Genomic DNA, 21353 nt, shown 5'->3' on the forward strand with positions numbered 1-21353 from the left:
TTCATCACTCCCTTCCTTGGATAAATAAGAAGGTGCCAACCCATTTAACACCTCAAAACAAGCACTAAAATCTTAAAAATAATTCTAAAATAGACAGGAAGCCTTCCTTCCTTGTGTCATCACTCCCTTCCTTCCCTCCTTCCTTCACCACTCATTCCCTTCCTTCCTTCCTTCCGTCATCACTCCCTTCCTTCCCTCCTTCCTTCACCACTCACTCACTCCCTTCCTTCCTTCCTTCCTTCCTTAAGTCATCACTCCCTTCCTTCCCTCCTTCCCTCCCTCCTTCCTTTTGTAGAATTTGGCAGTGATGTGGCTTATAGTCTGGATCCATGTATTTGTTAGAGATTTCTGCATCATTGCAAGATAGTGGCACGGCGTCACTGTAACCATGACAACAAGTGAACGCTGCGTTTGCTACCTGCTGACGATCACATGATTCCGATCAGACTACAAATACACCCCTGCGGACTTCTCTGTCAGAAATGATACAAGGAACAATTGATGAAATAGTTTCTGAGTTCCATCAATTCCCGCCGCCCACTACATATTTAGGTCACGCAATTCCGTATCTATACATGACGTACACGTGAATAACATGCCTGTGCTCAGTGCAAGGTCATTTTTTATTAAAGACTTCATTTGTCGGAAATGATACAAAGACTGAGCAGCCTTGGCAGAGTACTGTGCTCTCTTATTGCTTTTCTTGTTACTCACTGTGGCCTCATTTTTCGCTGCAATATAAAGTCTTGCACATCTACGGAAATGACAAACTAGAACTCAAAAATGTCTTTCGAACACTGACGTCATGAAAAATAAAAATAGTAAGATTTTTTTTCAAACAGAATTTATTGTTGACCTATCTCTAAATGTGACATGTAGAATAAATTGAATTTGAAAAAAATCAAGATTTTAAGGTTGGAGTTTGGTTGAAGTTTTTCGGTAGAATGGTGCATCTCAGACGAGTAGAGAGAGGAGGGTCAGAAAGATGAAAATTTGTCAGTTCTGTCAGTTTTTGGTTTTTGGCTGCAATTGCTGTAATTTTGGTGATTTTTAAAGTACATTCTGCATGTCAAACCTGGGGATTTGGGGTAAATATCAAATGTAACACTTCAGAGAGTCACTTAAAACTACAATGATCATTTTTTAGCCACCTTGAGGGCTGCTGAAACGAAAAAATGTGTGACTGACACGGCATCACCTTTTAACTTTATGTCAAGCTTGCTACCGGTTGTGAAGGAAGATCATTTGGAGGGAATGTTCTTTCCACCTATAAGTCCAGTGCTTGCTCACTTTTTGTCCTGAGGGAAATATCTGGCTCTTCAACTGTTCCATGTTCACCAGCTTGCTATGAACTGTGTCTCTTTGCTGTTTAGTGGTGTTTTTTTTTTTTTAAATATTTGCTGTTGCAGTGATGCAACAAAAACTACAAGATAAAACCAAACTAATAAAGCTAAACAATAAGCTGAAACTCACTGTAAAGCTCAGCAAAAAATGTTCAGCGATGAAAGATTACAAAAAAATTTATAAAAATATGACAAAAATCATCTTAACTCAAGAACATACTTGCTTTCTCTAAGTCTTCACTCATGAGTTGCTGACTGTTTTTATTGAATTGCTAGCACTAATTTAGGGTGTTTTAAATCTTTGTTTAAACACTTGTGCGTCCTTTTTTGTATTGTTTATTTGTTATTTTTCTTCCTGCTGGGGCCTCTTGCCAGGTCATCATTGTAATTGAGAAATTGTTCTCAACTGATTTTACCTGGTAAAATAAAGAATAATAATCTTTAAAAAAAAAAAAAAGAGTTGAGATTATTTTGTCATCTTACCTGTAGTGATTTTAATCCTGGTGCAATGTTAGTCAAGAGCTCTGAACATTGGTAATTGTTAATCATTACTGTATATGAATTCATTGTTGGTATATTATTAAAAGCAGGGTTAGAAAATCTATATTCACGTTAAATGTCACTGTAAAAAGTGATGAAAAGTATCAATTAACAGACTTTTGTTGGCAGAAAAAAAGACACGGGACAAAATTTATGTCAAGAGGTTTAAAATCAATGACTTAAAGCAATAAATTGTTGTACTATTAACAATTTTACTTTAAAAAGAGACAACTTGTGACTTTAATTTAAGAATTAAAATTTCTTCATAGGTTTTCTGCAACACAATGCCACAAACCTCATCGTTGCTCTATTGTTGCGCTGACGTGTTACCTGAGTTTCTCCAACGTGCTCTTCCTGTTGGTGAAGAAGAGGCGCAGCAGAGTCTTCCTCTTCAGAAAGATGACTACGGAAGCTACCAGCAGGCTGACCAGCGTAACCAGGACTGCCACAGTAATGATCACGCTGTCGGCTGATGCCATATATGACAACACGCACATTAATACACACACACGCACATCTACAGCACGGAAAAAAATGACAGGACATAACGCAAAGACCGTTACAGCTAGGCCACGGTCAGCAAACACAGTTCACATTTATCTGCTCTTCACTGGTTTCCTTTATAAAACTACAGTGTAATGTACTGCTGGGTGGATGGGGAGTTTGTGTTGTTCTAGGAAAAGTTACATTCGGGTCCAAATCAAACATCAATCCAGAACTGAGTCGGCAAGAAAAAGATGTACAAGGTGCAGCTTTGTGTTCTTGTTTATTTCTGTTAGCGCTGTTGTCTTTCTGTCTAGATGAGTGAGGATAGAGATTAAAATGTCCACACTACCTGCCAGTCTCATTGGCCCGCTGTCAATGCTTCCACCAAAGCCGGATTTCTCGCAGAACGGAGGGGCCCAGTGTGCTTCACAGTGGCAGTTCTTCTTGTTGTTACACACCTGAAAACAATGGAGTTTTACTGTATATTAGATGTTATATTGCTATTTTTGTTTGAATCAAAATGGGTTTAAAAGGCGTTATATTACTACGAGTTAAACTCCAGATATACTAGTAGATGAAACCTTTACAGTCAATCTAAGATTAACACCAATTTGGTAGAGTACTTGTAAATTAAACTCTCTTTCAGTATAAGAGGACACTGTGTGTGCATACTAAGACTCATAATAGATAAAACATGTACATGGGGGAGTCCATCCCGTGAAGCGTCTGGTTTCCAGAGCACAAGTTTGATCCAGGAGGATTCCCTGGTGAGGTAACGCAATCCAGCTGTCAGTTGGAGGGAGGATGGAGAAGCAGGGAGGCACGGAGGGAGTTGTGCAGCTGTGAGGGATTTACATCTAGCACAGACATACAGTCAAGTGCCTTCCCTGCCTCCAGGCTATGGACACTCCTTCACACCGGGTGACGGGGTTAAGAGGCACTTGGAGGAGGCTCGGAGGCGCGGAGGGAGGCATGATTTGGGGGAGTTTTATGTTTGTGTGAAGAGAAGTGTTATTATAATACAACATGAAGAAACACTGGAGCAAAGGAAAAAGGGGCAATGTCATCTGCTTCATGTTTAATGTGGAATTAACACGCGCAGAAAAAATGAAATGCGAGTAGGCACCTAATTCTTGAAAATCCTGTTGAGATGCAGATGCATAGTAAAAACAGTTACACAGAGAGATTATGTCCGCTTTATGCTCATTTTGTAAAAGCAATAAATAATTTATTCTGTCTGGGGACATCTTGCATATTTAAAATGGTAATAAGATGGCACCACAGCCACACACCGAATGTCACAATATCATCAGGCTCTCTGCTTGAGTTTCTTATATCAGTGTATTTGATATATGAAAAAAACATTTGGATGCATTTGTTTATTGAAGATGTGTAGTACATCTGGGTTCATGGAGAACAAAAAAACAAACAAAAAGAAAAGCGCTTTTAACCTTCTTAATAAGCAACCAAAACAGACGGCTCTGGGTGCAGTCAATACATGTCTTGAAATATTAAACTGAGCTGAATTGCAGGCAAACAGTAAATTCAGACACGTACTACTTTTCCAGTCAGGTCTCGTACTGTGCGAGGTGTTTGACAAAATGGCAGAAAAATTGTTTGGGCAGTTATTTCTGCGGGAGGGAAGATGCAGCTCAAGACCACACACTTAATGTGAAAACATTTCTCTCGCAAAGTCATTTTTAATGTGATTGTTTTTGTTGCCATGAGCCAATCGGCAGGCAGCTACCACCGTATATTTGTGGCTGAGTGTTAGTTTTTATTTACACATTAATTTATTTCAGGGATGTTTGATGGATTATAAGCTAATAATAATAATAAATTCAGGATCATGGCTTGGATTTCTCCTTGCATATGATCTCGAAGCTCACTAGTATCTGTGAGCTAAAGGAGCCTGTAGTGAATGCGTGAGCCACAGAGCTAAACAATGGAGTAAATAAAACATAAAAGTGTCCTTTGATGAATTATAGATAAGAGATGCTATGAGAGAAAAGTGATCATTTCTGAGCGGACAGTGTTACTTTTAGATTGTAGCAGATTTGCCATTGTGGGCTGCTGGAGAGCTGCATCTTCTCCCTCTGTGTAGTCAGAAGATGATGGACAACACTTTAAGGAGATCCTAAATGATGCTGTTAAACAGGATTGATTTAACCTCAGTAGGACAATGAAGATTGATTGTACAGAATAGGAGCAGCTGCTATAACTCACAGGCAGCTCTGCTATTGTTTGTGATTACAGCGTGGAAAGGCGGCCACCTGAGCGTTCAGCCGGTCCAAAAGCGACTAAATGGATACATACAGAGTCCTACCAGGTCTGTAGATCGGTTTCACAGGCTACAGTGCATAATTTAACAGTAAATGCACAGCTAATAGGTACTTTGCACTCACCCCACGTCCGTTGCACTTGCCAGAGCACTCATGCACACCAAAGACGCTGACATTCTGGCACTGACGGTTCAGGCACACCTATAAAGGGGAAAGCATCATTAAACATTTCAGGACGGAGAAGCGATGAAGACAAATGCAAAAATGAAGATTACGGAAGAAGAATGTTCAAACATCTGTTGCACAGTTGTACAATTGCTTGTCTTGTCTTACTCAAATGTGAGAGTTGTAACCTGCCCTGTGTGTTTGTATTGTATTAGGGAGTTGAATTAAAAATCCATAAATTTACATGCAATTTTAAAGCCTGACACAATGACTCAAGAGATGTTTGGTGCACGTGTACACTAAGCTGTGCAATTTTGCTTTCAGGTATAGTTGCAGAGCAGCACTCAGGTATCTGCGCTGCACATTATCACGAAGCTTAATGCAACGCAGGAGGCGATGACGCACTAGGCACAATACGCTGTGTATCCTTTGGAACAAACAAAAACAGCAGACTGGAAAAAGCACAGCTGCCAGTTGCTTTTATGTCGAAAATAAGGCCTGCATTAGGAAAGCAGTTTCAAGCTCTCATCTTCCTCAAATTGCCAGTGCTGGGCAGGCCATGTGCTGCCAACTTAATGCCCTGATTAGCATGGAAAATACGAAACCTTTTTTTTGTTGTTGTTGAGAGGAACAAAGGCCCATGACAAACACCCACCTTCAAGCCATCAGGATTTCCAAACAAAGTGTAGAGTTAACTGGTGACCTGTGCGACAGCAGCCAGGAGACCAGCTGACTTGGCTGCTGGGCATTTTGCACACAAAGCTCAAAGCGGGACCAAAAGGCTGTTGCTAAGTACCTTTGTGGTGAATGTAAAAGCTTATGAGGACTTGTAGGACTGTGAGATCTCTACAGGTATCTGCTTTCCTTTTTGATAATGTGTGTAAATGCATGTTATCTCGACATGCATGCAAGAAATTCCTTAGTCATTTTCTATCATAACCCAGGCCGACCAAATTTCCCCCAAAAAAGGCCTTTCACAGGCTAAACCCACAGCTGCAAGGGGGTTTGTCAGATGCAATCATCTTCAATAGTTGTGAGAACTACTGAGAAGACATCATGGATATCTCCAGAGGAGCACATGTGGACTGATTGTGTCAAAACCTGTGCAACATTTTCAGTATTATAGGAAAAGATGAGAAAGCTCAAGGTCCCGGATGCTTAAAAAAATCTATCACAGACAACTAAGAAGTGGAAGATTCTGGAGCTTTTATTAATAACGCCAGCAACATTTCACCTGGAAGCATCAGGTGAAGGATGACGCATTTGCACTAATGAGCCCAAAGTCTGTGCTGGTTCAATAGATTTGCTTTAAAAATTAATGTTTGCTTATTGACATGGAAGAGTGGATGACGTTGGCGACCCTGCCCACGTGAGCTCCGTCTCATATGCTCTCGTAACCAGTTTGCCCTTAATGCATTACTGAGAACAGATCTTCTAACTGGCAGGCGCTCCAGCCCAAAGCCAGCGGCCTCTCGCTTGGCAGGAGAAGCGACTGACGTCAGCTCTGTATGGAGGGAGGTTCTGACGAGAGCTCATAGTCGAAGAAAAGTTGAGAGGCACACCTAATAAAACAACTGGTTGCTATGAGGGTCCTGTTTAGAGCTAAGCATGATGTGTACAGATGGATCACTGGATTCACTCTGGAGTTAACTTTATTAGACATTTTCTATAAGAAGTGTCTCTGGGGAATCTGTTCTAAGGAATACTACACTAGGTTCATAGAGTTTCAAGCTTTTTGGGATCTCTGAAGACGACAAATAATAAAGCTGCCTCCTCTGGTCAGAGGATATTAAACAACAAGTTAACAACCAGCGCAAAAGCGAATGAAAGGACATTGGAAACAATCATATAATAGCTGTGATGCCCTCAAGATGACAAAGGCCTATACACTACTGTTCAAAATTTTGGGGTCGCCTAGGCAATTTCATGTTTTCCATGAAAACTCGGTGTTATTCATGTGCTAACATAATTCTTCTAACTCTGACTCATTTGGAGTCTCACAGAGAAATAATATCTTAATTCTCTAAGGGGTTTGAAATGCATGATATTTTATAAAAACAATAGTCTTTGAACTAATCCTGTGTAAATTTCAGTTTTGTTAAGAAACACAGCCAAATCTAAGCCTAAAATCGGAATATTTCATCAAAATCACTTTAATCAATTTCCTCCATTTAAAAAAAGTTTGTAACCAGATCCTATAAAAACCAAAAATTCTGCACTTCTCGACACAACCTAGGAGATGCTACTGACTCAGCTGTAACCAACAGTCAAACGACAAAAAATTCACTGACTTTTCGGGTGAACTAGGCTGAACTGCAGGCAGTGTTTACACAGAGCAGATAGGAAACACATATGAAAACAAAGGAAATGTAAGTAGTAAAATTTCTAAACTATGTAGAGTCACCATATTTTCCCAGTATTGGTAACACTTGGCAGCACTTGGAAAAACATTGACACATGTTGATGTCGGTGTTTTTAAATTTTTGTAAATCGAATCAAAGAAATTCATCTTCAGTGTTTTTGGTTTTTTTGGTGATCATTTATGACATTCTAAATGTTATTCTGTACAAAACACATTTTTGAGTTCTCTCTACTTCTAGCCATGGTTGTGATGTTTCCATAGCGATGCAGGACTTCTTAATGCAGTGAAAAATGAGCCCACAGTGAGGGAAACTGGTTGGTGTTCAGAGGGTTAAGAATCAAATAAATTCTCTTTACATTGAAACACTACACTAATGACTCACCATGCTGTCTCCACACTTTGTACCGGCCAGAACCAGTCCAGGGTCCGGCATGTCATCACCCAGGTAAACATGTGTTCCTCGACACAGGATACGGCCTCCTTCTTGCAGTGGGATGTTGGTTTCAATCGACACAGCGTTTGTACCGATCACTGGCCGGTTGGATCCACCCTGGCACTGAATTTTACCACACTTTGCATCCCTGCGTACAACACACATGCATAAGAAAACACATGTTCATGCATAAAAACATTTTTAAAAAACATACAGTGCGACTCTTAATTAAAAAGGCCTCACTCTGGCCTGTCAGTCATGGACAAAGATAAGTAAGTGGAGAGAAAAAGATGAAAAGAGTGCTGAAGAGAGCTGCAGTGCTTCAGTCCTCCGGTCATTAAAGCAATTACATCAATTAACAAAGAGCTTGATTACAGAATTCACCCAAAGGGAGAAGATCTTCAGAACAATTAGCTGACAAGAATAGCATGAAATGACTCATGAATACTTTCTTAGACCGCAATTAGCCGCTATCTTTCTCAAATTATGTTTTTCAACCATGTAAACTTTTGTTTGAAGATAACATGTCAGATCTCACAACATAATGATGATTGCTAATGACACTACTTAAGCTAATTAGTTGTGTTATGCGCAGTGATTTCCCTGTACCTCGACCACATCGGTGCAGCTGCACAGTCTTACCTGGCGTCGCATTTGGCAAAGGAGCCTTTGGAGTCCTTCCCACAGTTCCCGTAAGGATCCCCTGCAGAGTTGACTCTCTCAAAGCAGATCCCAGGCGCAGGCTTGGCTCCTGCGTGGAGACAGACAAGGACAATAAAATCATCAAAAATGAAGCAAGGGATTCCCTTATAAAAGCAGAGATTATGCTCACAGCTCAGCTTATTAGTGGCTACAGATTTTACCTGGTCCCCACAGGGTGATGCATTGTTGCTCGTGAGTCTGACAGATGCCGTTGTAGCAGTAGCCTTCAACGTTGTGGCAGGCGTGTCCATCATGCAGATAAACGTTGGCTGGGCAGTGAGGGCTGGCTCCGGTACAGAACTCTGGCAGGTCGCATGAGTTACTGGACTCTCGGCAGAGCGTGCCAGCCGGCTTGAGCTGTAAACACAAACATTTCATTTGAGAGGCCGGTTGAGAAACAAAATCCCCAACCCTGCTGACTTCATCTAACTGTTCATAGCTTTGGGGCTTTGTAAACGTTCCATTGTGTCTTCACTCAAACATGACAAGACTGTTTGTGAGAATATGTCAGTGAACGTCGGTACAGAAGTCCGCAGCAATCCTTTAAGTAGAAGTTGATATATTTCAGTGCCATCCATGGAGCCGTTTTGCTTGCAAGCTTAAAAATGATATCAAGGAGGAGAAGTATTTTCATCGTCTCCTGGCTGCATCACTGATGGTTTTTTAAACTAAAACTGCAGGTGAAGCCTTAATTAATGACCACCATGAATAATGATTGCCTCCACTTCTTATTAGAGAATCCACTTAAAATGGTAAACTAATGTCTGCAATGATTTTAGAGAAGATTCTAATTTAACTTTATTTGCATCTTTTATGCTCGGTGTTTTGCTGAATACCACTTAACTTCTTTCTTTCACCGGCATTTTCATGTTCAAAATGAGCTATTCACACAGAATACGAGGCTACATCTCATAAAGAACATTGTACCCAAGTGATGTCTCATGATTTCTTATGTGGTGAGGTCAAACATGCCTTCGTGTAAAGCTCTAAACACAATGAATGCATTTAATCCTCTTCAATGATAATTTGGTGGAGGCGACTCTCAGGAAATCCAACTTGAACTTGCCCTCAATTCAAACCTGCCTATTGAGGTAAAGCATGCAAAGTTGGAATGAAGCAACCTGAGAAATTAAATTGTATTCACGAGTATTACGAGCCTCTTAATAACATTCCATGAAGAATTAACAGAGTGTCAGAAAGGTTTCAGAAAGCTTTCAAAATGCAATTTCAGAACTTTCAGTTATTCAGACGGCATAAGGGCATACAAAGTAGAATAAAGAGATCCAAATCAGAGGCAGGATATGTGAGAGTGACCCCGGCCTGCATTAAAACTCTTACTCTGCAGTCTTCACAGCACTGTCCGTGGGCGCACACGGCATCTCCCTTGAGGGTGCATGTGGTGGCGTTGCAACATGGGTTCATACATTCCTGGAATGAAGCAAAGAAAACAAAACAGTTAACAACAACATGTGGAGCTGATCACCGCCCTGAAGATCCTCTGTCAGCTGTCAGATCAAGGCTTCCAGGTCAGAGGGAGCAGCCTTCCTGTCCGGAGATGCCTGCCCTGACCTGGAGACCTTTGAGTGGAGATATATGAACTGAAACTCATGTGTTTTGGATTTTTCAAGACCTTTGGACTTGTCTGAAGAGAAGCGTGTTCCATGCAGTGACCCAAAAATGTGAGATCTGGTTGAGACAGAGGAAGCAAAAGATAGAAATCAGGTGCGGCGCTTGGAATGGTGCGTGTTCAGACCTCCGCTGAGATTTGATGTAGATAAAGCAAAGATGTGTTGGAGCGGACTATTAAGGTGTCGTGCCGAGAAGCAGGAGTGGGATTTGAAGATTGTAGACGCCGCAATGACAAGATCAGCTCACAAAGAAACAACAAGACGATAAGAGGATATGTCAGGAGGAGTTGAAAAAGTCTTCAGTGAGGTGGTTATCTTTTATTGAATGCCAAACAGTGTCACGCATGACACACTCATGCAGAGAGCAGCGTAGCTGTTTTTGCTTATGGGGCTCCAAGGTAATGCTGAAATGTGTTGCAGGCTGGGAAATAGAGGCAGCTGGATCATCTAATTTTCAGTGGATGTGTGGTTTTATGAGTCTGGCTGTTTACCTCTTGGCCCTGACGTAAGCCTATTGTTTAAAGAGGAGAGAAAAGGTTGCTTTCATCTCTTGGTTTGAGTGGGTCTGCAGATCAAACAAGCAGACCCTGTGAGGTGACATCACGGAGGTTATAGAGGGGCACACTGACAGAGAAATTATAAAGTCGGCCCGTTGGTGGTCAAACACAATGACTCCACTAAAACATCTAAATGATGGAGAGCACAGTCATTATACCATTTACCAAAATACTCATTCTTGAGTCAGTCGGGTTTAAAGACGTAATTTAGAAAGGGCTCGCTAATATAATTTGCAAGGGAGATAAACATCCCAGTGTAACATTGCTTTACAAGAACGACTGTAATTGGATTGTGTGTTTTTTGCAGTTCAACAAGACCGGCGGAGTGAAGACTCTTCTCTGGAGAAACCACCTCACTGATCACATCGCATCAACCTCAGAAAAATCTCTGGGTTAAACTTTCATGCTTACAATATTAATATTTCAAGCTTATCAGCTTAATAGCTCTTCATTGAATCTCCTGAGTAAATAGCAGCTGAAAAAATAAGATATAAAATTCAGCGGGGTACTACTGTTTCTTAAATCTATCAGATGCATATTTTATCAACGCTTCTTATCTCATTTTAAGGTTTCCAGCGTTATTTTCTTTCTCAGCCAACAAAAGGCAAATACTGATCTGGATCTTTGAGGTTTAGGTATTTATAACTTCAGGAAATTGCAAATGTCAAAGCTAAACGTGTATATGTTTGACGACGATTCAGATGGGAGAAGAAGATAATCTAACGTGGGAATATGTGTCAGATGTAGAGGTGTTAATTATAAGAAGGATTAGCTGCTTTTCTTGAATATTTATGGGGTTTAAATGATGTTTGGAAAACCAGGCAATTTGAATTTGTAAAGGGCATTTGTCATTATTTTTACCACCTAATATTCCCCAGGAAATCTATCATCCTTAAGAAATTCTGAGTGCTATATTCACCATCAAATCCTCCTCTGGTTTTGGGCACTATGAGATGTAGAGCAGCCTCGGTTCTGGCTGACTGATACTCTTTTGCTGCATGCGATTATCACTTTATTTCCCAGGGTTCCCTGCAGAGTGTATGACGAAGAAACAAAAGCGTGCATGAACGCAGGTATCAGAGCGCGCCCATTTGTTCAGATGGTACAGCCAAATAAGGCTGGTTTCAGCGTCGACCCCATTGCACTTTTGTTTGTTTCCTTTGTCACACAGTTGGACAGTGGTTTGATTAATGGGCCTTCAACGAAGACATGACATCAGCGTGGCAGCCTGTCAGAGCCCTGTTCGGTACATGTGGGAGACGGAGGGAAGGTGTGATGTAAATAAAATACTCACATCGGAGGCCTAGGGTGGTTTTTTTGCTGCACTTTGAGGATTTGTTTGGCACAGCAGGTTTCAATGCTTTTAAGTCACAATAACAACATCAATTTCAAGAGAAAGTTTAAGTTGTACTTTGCTGCGGTTTGTTAGAGGGGTTCTGAGTGAGCTGTTGAGACTTCCAGTAGTTCTGGATGGCTGCTTACAGGACAGTTACTATTGTTTCTGTTGGACAATTAGTTTTGTAAGAGAAACACCAACCTAGAAAAGTGCACAGTGTTTCTCTCTTTTTTTTTTTTTTTTTTTGCATTATTCATTTCTACCCAGTCCTTCCTTACTTTTGAACATATTGATCTGAGGAGGCACTTTACTGTAAGTGTCTAGGGAAAAGGACCACCCTTTGGAAGTTTTCTGAATTCACCAAACTCATCAAATAGATTTTTATACAGGGAAGGCTGACTGAAAACATTTGCTATTTTCTCGCATGGTTTCACATTCACAGAGCTGCCCAGTGGTAGAGACAGATCCACTCCACTCAGGCAGATGAGGATAAACGTCTTTTGCTGTGAACTTTACCTCTGGCTCCCCGCAGTCGCACTCTTCTCCCTCCTCCACGTAGCCATTGCCGCACTTCTGTCCTCCATAGAGCACCTTGACCTCGGGCATATTGTACAAACACATGCCCACGCCTTTCTCCAGACTGGCAGCGAGGTCCTTTTTACTGCACGTACTGAACACTGTTGGGAATGGATACCTGCGAGAAGAGAGAAGGAACAAGGTTGACTGACACGAGGGAATGAAGACAGATTATAAAAATCAAAATATAAGACCGAAACCATCTCAAGAAAAGTGAACCCAATCATTCTGCTGGGCAAGAACACAGACGGAGCTTTCACTGGGACCTTTGTTCAATCTGCTCATTCAGGAGGCCTTTTCGCACAAATTTAATGGTCTACTGACATTGTATGAGCGCCAGTTCAATGGATTTTCTATCCTACACAATACATAAACGGGCCATCAAATGTCCAAAAAAACATTTTCTCTGGGAGCGAGAGAGGGACAATTTAAGAAACTGACTGGAGGGAAAAGTATGAGCGGCGGGTATGTTGGATGTGGATGATGTTGTGCACAAGGACATGTGTGTATGTGGAACCTCAATAAAACAGCAAAGTCTGAAACCACATAATTTCTACTGCATTAATTTCATTCCCCGCTATCACTTACCTGAAGTGCTGACTAACGTCTAATTTAGTGCGAGAGAAATGGAATGTCACATTGAAAGAAAGAAAGTGTTAATACTGTAAAGATGAAACTGTGCGATACGCCAATAACAGCAGTGGAGCCCGAGGGAATAGTCCCCCTGCAAGAGTGGAGATCCTGCGACTCTATAAACCAAAGACCAAGGATAAATAGGCACAGAAAGGGAGTGAGATAATGGAAAAACAAAAATAATATGCAAACAAGTAAAACAGAGAAAAAGAATCAGACACAGTAGGGTAAGAAACTAATCAAAAGGCAGAAAGGCAAGGACAAAGGGGGTAGAAAAATGTCCATGGAGAGAGAAAGAAAGGAAAGAATTACTGGACAATATAAAAATCTTGCTGCTAAGCCAAAGCTAGAGACAAGGGGATGGCCAGCAGTAGTACAAGCCTTCAAAATGACCACAAAGAAGCAACAAACAACCAAAAAAGACTCAAAATGATTACCACAAGATCCAAATTAACTAAAAAGACACAAACTGACATCTAAGAGATGTAAAACAAGAATAAAGTAAAGTGACCACACAACAAATGACCTAAAAATTATCCAATGAGTTCTCCATTCAAACATTGCTAAACCTGCCACCATTTAACATCATCGCTGGCCTGTGTCCTGCTTTGACCTCTCTAAAAATACATGAAACACAAATCACAGGACACATTGTACTACAACCCAGTGTATGATAGCAACATGGCCAAGGCTTGACCACACCAAAAACAGGAAAAGCATCACAAAAACACTCAGAAATGTGGGCTTTGGGGTGTAAAATGTGCATCTCACAGCTCTAACAGTCATCATGGGGCACAGCCTAGCTTCAAAAAGAGGACATGGGAGGATGTGTGGTGGTGAGCAGCGATGGCCAGCAGAGAGGATTGGCAGACATGTGCACAGGGAAAAGGAGCTGGCATTGGATGGTTGAAAAGCTCGACTTCAGACGGAAACATGTCATACACATACTTATGCAGCGATAGATTGACTGGGGTCTTCAAACGCAACGGGGCGTGGAGGCTGTCTGCGAAGCTCAGGGCTTGACAGAGCAGATTTGTGAAAATTCAACATTACACAGAATATGTTTGTGGAGGCTGGCGTTGGACGGAGGTGGGGGGAGGGATGTGTGATGCTTTGCCTTTGCCTGAGGGGGATTTGGCTGCTGCAACTGCATGGATATTTCACTGCTGTTAGTTGACTATAGTGAAGCTCCTCCTGAGGGGGATGGAGATAACAGTGGAAGCATTCACTGGAAAAGAAATATGTTTTTTTTTCTCCCCCAAAAGAACACAGATTTCCAAAGAACACAGAATAACATCCTCTTCTAACGGCCACCCTTGGGTGAAGCCGCTGCCTCCACTTCACTCACGCCGTCCACCTTTGAATGTCGGCCGCTTTCATCTTTCACTGACGAGAAGCCAATCTACCTGTCTCTGTCCACCTTTGTCTACTCACATAATCCACTTGTTAGTTTTTTTACCGCCGTAACACACGTAGAAAAAGTGCTCTGCTGTCCCGTACACGCAGAAACATGCATGAAATCAAGGACAGGCAGACTATGCAGATCAAACTATGGCACAGAGAAGACCAAGCCCCTTGTAAATAGCTTGGGCTGTCACTGATAACAGAACACAGGCACGCTTCAGGAGAGGCGGTGGAATGTGAATAAGGGGTAAACAGAGTCTGCTCTCAATAAAATGGCATTAACGGTGAAAGTCGGGACACTTGTCAGTTACATTTCTACAAAGGAAAAGCAGGTTTCGTGGGACCAAATTAGACCCACATGTGAAGTACTAGCAAGGCCCAGTGGATAGATGTATGCCGAAAACAACATGAATTCAGATCACGAGTACGTATAGAGTTATGCTTTGTGCTCGAGGCAAAAGCAGAAGACAGCATATGCGTTGAAGGACGAGCCGTTTGTGGGGATCATTGACGTATTTTCTACAACAGTCTTGGAGCATGAATCAAAAACACACTCTGTCATCCGTGACCTGTTCAACCATGTGTTCACTATCATCACTAAAGTACACTGCAGAGCTCTCCAACTGATTCCACAATAAGCTAAAATGACAAAGATATATACAGAAACTAATGAAATCTTATTGATGGGTTTTAGAAGAAGTGAAATGACATTTAAGCCAATGAAACACAACTCTGCGGAAGTGCTCAATGACGTGCTTTGTCATTTATAAGCTTGAGGATTTAAAGTAGAGGGCACCTCGAGCAGCCAAGGTGGGAGCCAAGAAATCGTTCTAAATGATCTGCCTTTAACTCAAGTCTAATGTGGCCGACGCTTGTACATCAACGGGGCTTTGATAATTGAGCCGCACCGCTAATCTGCAGTCGACATTCCTCCAGGTAACAGGTGCCCACTCCATCCTGGTAACAGATGCAGCATCAGCCGGACAGGGTGCATAGGGATGGATGTCTGTGTCACCCACTGACTGCTGCAGTTCTTCATGGCAATGAGCAGATACACCGAAGGAGCATCGCAAATGAGCACAAATGCAGAATCAAGGACTTGTGTTGCTTCCCAAGTGTGTTTGTGCCATTGGCTGAACTTTCAAATAAATGCACTGTTCACTGTGCAAGTGAAGCGAATGTTTGAGATGCAGGTTATTTCTCTTTAGATGAACTGTCCCGGAAAAGTTTTCCTTATAAAAACAAAACATTTGTAGCTTACATTGTTTCCACTATAGAATGTGAAGATGCTTTGAGCAAATGTTAAAGTTATACCCACCGCAGGCCCACTGGATTGCAGATGTTTTCTGCATGACACATTTGTTAACACAAGATTATTTATAAAAAAAAAACACCTTTGTTGAAATTGATGCTTTTGAAGGAGAATGTTCCCAAACTTGTATTTTGTCCTTTAGCTTTAAGTAGTGAATTACTTTAGGTGGCTGAAGACGTTAGGCATCTCATTTTATATATAATGAATAAAATGCGTTGATTGGATGTTTTCACGTTCATTGCATGTCATGCATTTTGTAGTAACCACACAAGTCATAATGCAATTAAAAAAAAAAAATTATTATATATAAAATTATCCATCCATTATCCATCCATCCATTATCTATACACCGCTTAATCCTCAATAGGGTCGTGGGGGAGTTGGAGTCTATCCCAGCTGACTTGGGATGAAGGCAGGGGACATCCTGGACAGGTCACCAGTCTATTGCAGTGTTACAAATACAGACAATCAATCATACTCACCTACGGGAAATTTAGAATAATCAATTAACCTCAGCATGTTTTTGGACTGTGGGAGGAAGCTGGAGTCACCGGTGAAAACCCACGCATGCACAGGGAGAACATGCAAACTCCATGCAAGGCGAAAGTGCTAACCACTACACCACTGTGCAGCCCAAACTATGACTAAGCAAAAAAACTAAGTTATATTAGTAAAATAGCCTTAGTCAAGCTAAAAACGCTGATAATTTGCAGACAACTGTGTCTCCATGTAACACCCTAGTCCTCATACTAAAAAGGGCCTTTACTTTTTTAATCAGTTAGAAAATCCATGTGCTGCAATTCTTGTGCACTAATTTGTATTTAAAGGAAATACCTCAGTCGTAAGAAATGAAAATGATTAAAGTCAACAACCCTGTTGGCACCAGCAGCTTTCTAGAAATGTAAGATCAGCTCCAGTGTGCAGATCTTACTTTGCAATAGTCCCACGTCAAAGGTGTGTATTATTACAGCTGAGACCACACGCCTGCTCTGCTGTCCAGGAAATTAGCCGAGCACAGAGTGTAGGCTTCCCCCTGGATAATATTGGTTTAAAGTGCTGCACCCTCTCCAGGTGTGGTTTGCTGGGCTGGAACTAATTTGACAGTGCACAACTGTTACGCAAAATCTAATTAGTCAGGCCCTTTCTGACTGCCGTTACTGTTTGAAAGGCAAATATGTCATTTGCATTGGGAGTAACACACCCTGTTAAAGATCTTAATCTCATCAGCGTTATACGACCTCATAAATCTGAGCTCCCGACAGAGGAAACTGTGCGGTGCTGTCTCACTGACTAGCAGTAAACTCAGTCAGTAAAGCTGTCATATCACAGAGAGAGAGGAAAACATCCATCATTATTTGCATTTTTATTGCTTGTGTCTAATCTAATGGGATATTTTAAATGACAGATATTCACTTTTACATGTCTTGTTTTAAAGAAAGTGGGGTTTGTTTAACTCGATTCATGGTTCACTGAACATGTTTTCTGAGCTTTGCTTTGTCATATAATGTACTTTTGCACTAGACAAATTTAAAGGTTATGCCAAGGAAAGCTGAACTGTTGCCAGAAGTCCATAAAAAATGCAGAAAGTTCAACAAAACGGTGTAACAGAAAGAGGAATCACAGCAAACTCACAGCAAGATTCCATCACCTCTACCACTCTTGCTACCACTACGGGTGACTTGTCTTAACTCCTGTGTTGCAGCACAGACTCTTACAGACCTGTGCCTGTGGTTTTAGAGCTATGGCATCCTTTTCCATGTGTTTGTCTGCAAACTGTTCTTGCTGGGACTGTCTGATCGCATCTTGCTGTGGTGTTCTCAGACAGCTGAGGAAGAGTTGCTCGACTGCATTTCCTTTCCTGTTATACTGGTGCACGAGCAATGAATGCAGCCATCGTGTGTGTTTCCGACACTGTTCGCTGGTGTTTTTCCCACAGATGTGAATGCAGATGTCATAGTTCTTGTTTGGATGCAGGCCAGTTGGGCGGTTTTTGTGGCTCTGGCTCCTGCCCTCTGTGCACTGGTGGTGAATCCTCTTTTATGGGTCACTTGGATCTTTTCCTTTTTCCATTTTGATGCAAGATTGGAATCAAGTCTGCTCAGTGTTTTTGTATACGTACACCACAGAGGACAATTTGAAACTGGTTTTCTTAGTTGCACCATGCAGTGAATCTATTTTTCTTTACTATTTTTTCTCTTTTGCATGTATATATTTACCTCCAGATTGCATAGAGTTGTACAAATCCACACAGCACACACCCACTCTGTAACTCATATGTCTTACTAAATGTGCACTCATTTTATGGTTAGTCTTATATAAATGTGCTTTTGTTTTGCAGATCTTGTAATGTAAGTCTTGTTCTACGTTTCAAAAAAATTAAAATAAGAATAAAAAACAAGCACATCAACACAAACTGTATTAAATGAAGTGTTTTTCAGTTACTCCTGACTAGAACAGTTCATCTACAGGCACATATGTACGCATGAATTCACCAACATCTAGTGCAGACCATTTTTACACTTCCTTCCCCCACTTGACAGCATTCAGTTCCTCAGTGACTGGCAGATCATGGATCCGTGTACACAATCTCATGATCTGCCATTTGCACAACATGACTGACAGACCCGCTTATCAAGTGAAACATTGGACTGAAATTAATGGCATAAAGGTGCGCTGCGGTGATTTTGTACTGCCTTTTAATAAAGTTGGGGAATTAAGTCGCCCCTTACACTGTGTGGTTTGTGCCTGTTTGAGATGTAACTTTTCAGACATGAGAGAAATAAAATCTATGGGCGGCAATCCGAAACGGCGGCTCCTGATTGCACTGTGAGACACGTACACCAGTGGAGGATTTGTAGCTTTGCTGACTAAAGACAGCCTGCGGCAAAATTCAGACAGGTTCAAGAATTTAGGATCAAGTTCTCACAGGGCAAATGCCGCTACACGCCACATCTACAAACCATCCGATCAGAACACAGCCGGAAATAAGGAACTACACTGACCAGCTAATGACAGAACACTATGGCCAGTACATTCAACAAGTGACTTGTGTTGAATAAAGTTTAGAGGAAAAAATCTCACATATACACAAACAAAATCAGTGGAGGGATGACAAGTTGGCATAGCTTTACTTCGTAGTGTTAATTTACAAAGCATTCACTGTAAAATCTGGCTGGCACGCCTTAAACTGATAGTACAGACACATTACACCATTCCCAAAAACATGGTCAGAATTGAAGCAGCAGAGACGGAAATGTTAAACTTTGCACCTAGTATGGCTCAAGCTCCATAAATCCTACATTTCCCATGATGCAACTCTATAGTGAACTATCAGTGACAATCGTCAAAAAACGCTGTTAAGCCTTCTGTCCAAATTGGGTGATCAAGTTTGGTCAGTTAATTTATATACAGTGGTAAACTGATAAATCAAGATAAATTGGAAATGGAACTTGTGAAAAAAGGTTAAACCATGAATAGAATTCAGGGATCACCTAACGTATAGAGGATGTGAACGTGCTACTCTTTTACAAAACAAACTGACTGAACAAGCTCATAGAATGATCTGAAATTAAAGAAGGATCAGATCATGTGCTGATAAAAGTGTTTCTGTGACTTCCAATACAAAATGTGCTGCTTTAAAAGGTGGTGAAATTCCCCGTTAAGACAAAAAAAATCAATACAGTTTTGGGGAACTGCACCTGGGTCAATATATAATTGAGTGGCGTTTGAAGTCCATGGAATATATCTTGCATGTATTTTTTATTAAAAGTTAAAATATTTGTTTTTTATGTTCATTATGATCATGTCTTTACAAATTCCAGAATTATTTATTATGGAGACAATCACTTATTAATAAAAAATGACTGGATATCACGAAAATGTCAACTAAATAACCGTCTGAATTTAATAACAACCACCTTCCAATTAGCTAAACAATAATAAAATGAGCTTTTTCAAAAATTGTTTTGTGTTCTTTTTATTAAGTTGAGATAATCATGACAGATATTTCTTTTTTGGCAATATATCAAATTTTATAGGAAAAATAGCAAATTGTATCTGTGCCCGAGAAATCACTTTCAACTAAGTTACCCATTACAAAAGCACCTCTCAAGGAAGTGTATTAATTCCAGATCACATGACCTGCTCCACATGATGTCATTTCCTCCTGAAGAAAAGACTGGCCAGACTCCAAGGCTTTCTGACTTATTTAATATAAAGTAGTGTGAGTCAAGTGTGGATTTATGGCATTTCAACAGGTTTACTACAATACTTTTATCAATAACTTTCAATTTTACTCAATTGTATATATAATATTTTAGAGGAATCTTTCTCTAAAAATGCCATGTGGTGTTTGGTTATAGGCAACCATGTTGATTTATAGGCTTGAAAACAGCAAAAATGTCAACTATGATACCTGTCAACTATGTTACAAAAAGTCCCGCAATTAAATAATGACCCACTTACTGAAACAATAAAGAAGCAAAGCAGGCAGACTAAAAAAGTGATCTTACAGCTTTTGAGACGTTGAGACAGTCTTTAGTGCAGCTTTTCTTTAAACTACAGCCATATGTGCAGTGCAGATGATTCCTGCTTGACCATCTCAACACTTGTGGTCAGTGTGTTGAGAAGATGAGGAAAGTCCAGCCTGGATGAAGAGTGAAACAGGTTTGTAAACAGCAGACGCACTGGTTACACGAAGGCTATAAAGGGCTCTTCTATTTGTGGGCCCTCTGACGGACATCACACTGTCTCTATTGCTCTCTAAGCAGCTCTACAGCCTGACATGCATTTAGTTCGAGCTAAGCAAGAGAGACGTGTTTGACCTTTCAGCAAATGTTATGCCGCAACACCGGGAGGAGCCTATGGTGATTAAATATCAGGGAAAAGACAAAAAAAAAAAAGACTAAACACAAGCTAAATTTACTGCAAATATTTACCCACCAGGCACCTAAGCAGCTTTCTTCCTCCTCTCCACAGCAGATAATGACATTTTGCACCTTCTCACTTCACTCGCACGCTGTCATTTTGATGAGAAAATAACAAGAGTCACAAAGGTCCCTCATATTGTCTTGACAAACTATTTACCTCTTGGCCTCAAAAACCAACCGGAGCCCCCTGTTGCGCTTCATCATTCTACCCTGTTGCAGACACAGGGAAGTACTTTTGAGCTTTCTGCCCACGATCATATGATGCAACCCTTAGCTCAACTTCTAAAAGACACTTCAAAACGTCCATGTGAACTGTTCCTCTCCTCTGTCCCTCAAAAATCTTCACTTGTTAAGACACGAATCTCTCATGGCCACTTCTTTGTGGCTCACGCACCTGTCATAGGTCTTCATCTGTACCCCGAAAATAATTCTTTCATTGTCTAATGTTTGTCTCTGCTCTCACCTCTATCTGTCTTCTCCTGCTCTACCACTGAGGGAGATAAAAGACAAATGAAACCACAGCTTCCTCGCTTCGGCTGTCTATCCAGGCATAAAGCACCTCTCTGCGGATCTCTCTCTGTGTGCCCTGGCCCTGATTGCAGCTGGCAGCGTCACTGATAATCATGTCATTTAGATGCAGCCTGTCCTCTCCTCCATTAGCAAGTC

The 21353-nt window shown here is 41.0% G+C and overlaps 1 protein-coding gene across 3 annotated transcripts in view; it reads right to left on the bottom strand.

Annotated features, from left to right (window-relative positions):
- adam12b (ADAM metallopeptidase domain 12b) overlaps positions 1-21353 on the bottom strand; it is a 96412-nt gene that overhangs the window by 15323 nt on the left and 59736 nt on the right. For 2 of the 3 annotated variants that reach the window (XM_055018862.1, XM_055018861.1), the window contains 8 exons: positions 12351-12528; positions 9652-9741; positions 8475-8670; positions 8254-8362; positions 7561-7759; positions 4775-4852; positions 2719-2827; positions 2214-2400 (listed from right to left, as the gene is read on the bottom strand). In XM_055018862.1, coding sequence (XP_054874837.1) covers positions 2214-2400; positions 2719-2827; positions 4775-4852; positions 7561-7759; positions 8254-8362; positions 8475-8670; positions 9652-9741; positions 12351-12528 — 1146 coding nt within the window. The remainder of the gene's footprint in view (positions 1-2213; positions 2401-2718; positions 2828-4774; positions 4853-7560; positions 7760-8253; positions 8363-8474; positions 8671-9651; positions 9742-12350; positions 12529-21353) is intronic. The other variant, XM_055018863.1, reaches the window with a different exon arrangement.

Source organism: Amphiprion ocellaris, chromosome 16 (genome assembly GCF_022539595.1).
Source record: "Amphiprion ocellaris isolate individual 3 ecotype Okinawa chromosome 16, ASM2253959v1, whole genome shotgun sequence".
NCBI lineage: Eukaryota > Metazoa > Chordata > Actinopteri > Pomacentridae > Amphiprion > Amphiprion ocellaris.